General features: G+C 39.2%; 1 protein-coding gene across 4 annotated transcripts in view; it reads left to right on the plus strand.

Moving 5' to 3' along the window:
• The first annotated feature begins 365 nt into the window (after nucleotides 1–365).
• LOC308099775 (anoctamin-6-like) overlaps nucleotides 366–2,306 on the plus strand; it is a 29,716-nt gene continuing 27,775 nt past the window's right edge. For all 4 annotated transcript variants that reach the window (XM_080448561.1, XM_080448560.1, XM_080448562.1 and 1 more), the window contains exons 1-2: nucleotides 366–608; nucleotides 1,636–1,695. In XM_080448561.1, coding sequence (XP_080304687.1) covers nucleotides 405–608; nucleotides 1,636–1,695 — 264 coding nt within the window. In that variant the 5' untranslated portion in view covers nucleotides 366–404. The remainder of the gene's footprint in view (nucleotides 609–1,635; nucleotides 1,696–2,306) is intronic.

Raw genomic sequence — 2,306 nt, forward strand, 5'->3', positions numbered from 1 at the left:
CACAAGTAATTTCTGACCTCAGTTGACGTGTGTGTGCAAGTGTGTGTGTGCGTGTGCACCTGAATGGAGAGGACAAGTGAGACAGACAAATTGAAATGAGAGGAGGATCCTTTTAAAGAAACAAAATGAGCTCAACTGATGTGCTTGGAGCAGAGCCAAGTAAGTGAATGTGTTGATAGGTGAGGAATGCGAGCAATGACAGCTTACACAGTCTGTCAGTAGAACTGCACATAATATCAGTTTCACGGTTTGAAGCTCCACCTGTTCAGACTGGCCACGCCTCCCTACCTGTCTGCTCACCTTTCATTGACAATGAATGAATTTACTAGGCGTGTCAATTTCTGCCTGTGTGAAAATATATTTATACAGCAGCTGCATTTCTCCTCACTCTGAGATACAACATCATGGCATCAGACGACTTCATGGCTGAGATGGATAAGATCAAGTCAGGGGATAGTAAGAGTGAGGATGAGACTGAGCCCCTACATACCAACATAACTCCTAACTCGTCAAACATAAATCCTAACTTGCCGTTCTTTAACGATGGTAAGAGGAGGATCGATTTTGTCCTTGTCCACGAGGACACAGATGACAAGAAGACGGAGAGGGTAAGAAATTGTGGTAGCTGTTTTGTCTACAATCTGCCATTAAACTTAAATCATAAACAGACATTGTGCCAAGTGTTATTAAGGGTGTGTCCTTTACAAGGTAGACAAAGATGGATGAGGATTAATGTGTTTCTGCAAAACAAAACGTCAACTTATACCCTATTCACACAGGAGTAGTATTACATGTGGACCTCATTTTAGAAATGACTCCCCAACATCTGTGCTTTGTACAGAATATTTGTACAGGATAAGCAAAGTCTGTATTTTACTTGTAATTTACTGACCATAATCCCACCAGATATATGAAAGAAAACGCTGTTTGTTATGACCCCGTTGATCTGTATTCATCTAAGAGAGATTGTACAACCCATACAAGTCCAATATCGTTCCACTTTACTGGTAATGTGCTCCATTGATAAAATTTCACTTTTAGTAGGTAGTTGTACGACTCTCATTTATTATGAATCATAAAGCCTGCTGTCATACCATATCTAATAACAGATCTACAAGCTCACAAAGCGTCACGATGCAAGTTGTTGTTGTTGTGAGTTTGGTTCCATTTGTACTCATCAGACAACATGAAGGAATGTGTACAACACACATATTTTGTGTAAAGAGAAAAAGGAGGGTACCAAGTATAGAAACTAGGGCTGTGAATCTTTGGTTATCCTGCTGTTACATAGATACAATTGGTAGGCTAGCTGTCAGAACTTGCCACTTCTCTAAAATAAAATCATACAAACATACTGTAACTGCTCTTTCAAAACAAAATGTGTTATATAAATGAAATGAGCTTAGGCTAGCTGCCTTTATATTTCTGAGAACATAGTGTTGGGATTTCCCGCTTTGAGTCCCAATGCAGCAGTCCTGGTCCATTGTTCACTGTATAACCAGCAGTGATCATATCGTGCAATGTGCATACTGTATTACCCAGTAGTGATCCTACTGTACTACTGTATAAACCCAGCAGTGAACAGCAGGGCAGTAATTAAATCATAAGATTGTGTGCTCTCTTCTCCCTCTCCAGGAAGAATATGAAAATAAACTGGAAGAGATGGGGATGGTGGTGGAACACACATCAGAAGCAGTAAGTGCATGGTGGTGGTCTATACAAAGTGGCCATTTTAAAGATGGATATAATCACTGATGCCTCAAATGCCTGAATCAAAAACATTTGTGCTTCGTCGCACAAAGGTGTTAATAGCAAACCAACAATCAACAATCACGATCAAAACGCAACGCGTTGTGAGCTTCAAGGTCTGATATTTTGGATATGCAACACCGCCGTGCAACACAGGCTGATCTATAGTCTAGATGGTTTTTCTTAATCCTTGAAGTATGTATTTTAAGATTCTGCCAGGTAACAGGCTGAAATTATGTCCCATGGGGTTCATTTTAACCCTCTATTACACTATCCTGAACCCAAACTAGAAAATGGAGAAAATAGAAAAGAGCACACCTTTTGAAGGAAACAACCTACAGAGACAAATTATTCCCCCCCATACCATTGGACCCAAGGAATGCAATAAAGTGTTTTTTTTATATATACATACATATATATATATATATATATATATATATATATATATATATATATATATATATATATACCAGCAGCAGGCTAAGGCTGGCATTCCGAGTGGAGACAGGCCAGCTAAAACCCATAAATGAACGTAAGATCAGCATATCCGATCGTTA

The sequence above is a fragment of the Gymnoscopelus braueri genome (assembly GCF_963280865.1).
Source record: "Gymnoscopelus braueri genome assembly, chromosome: 14".
NCBI classification, from domain to species: domain Eukaryota; kingdom Metazoa; phylum Chordata; class Actinopteri; order Myctophiformes; family Myctophidae; genus Gymnoscopelus; species Gymnoscopelus braueri.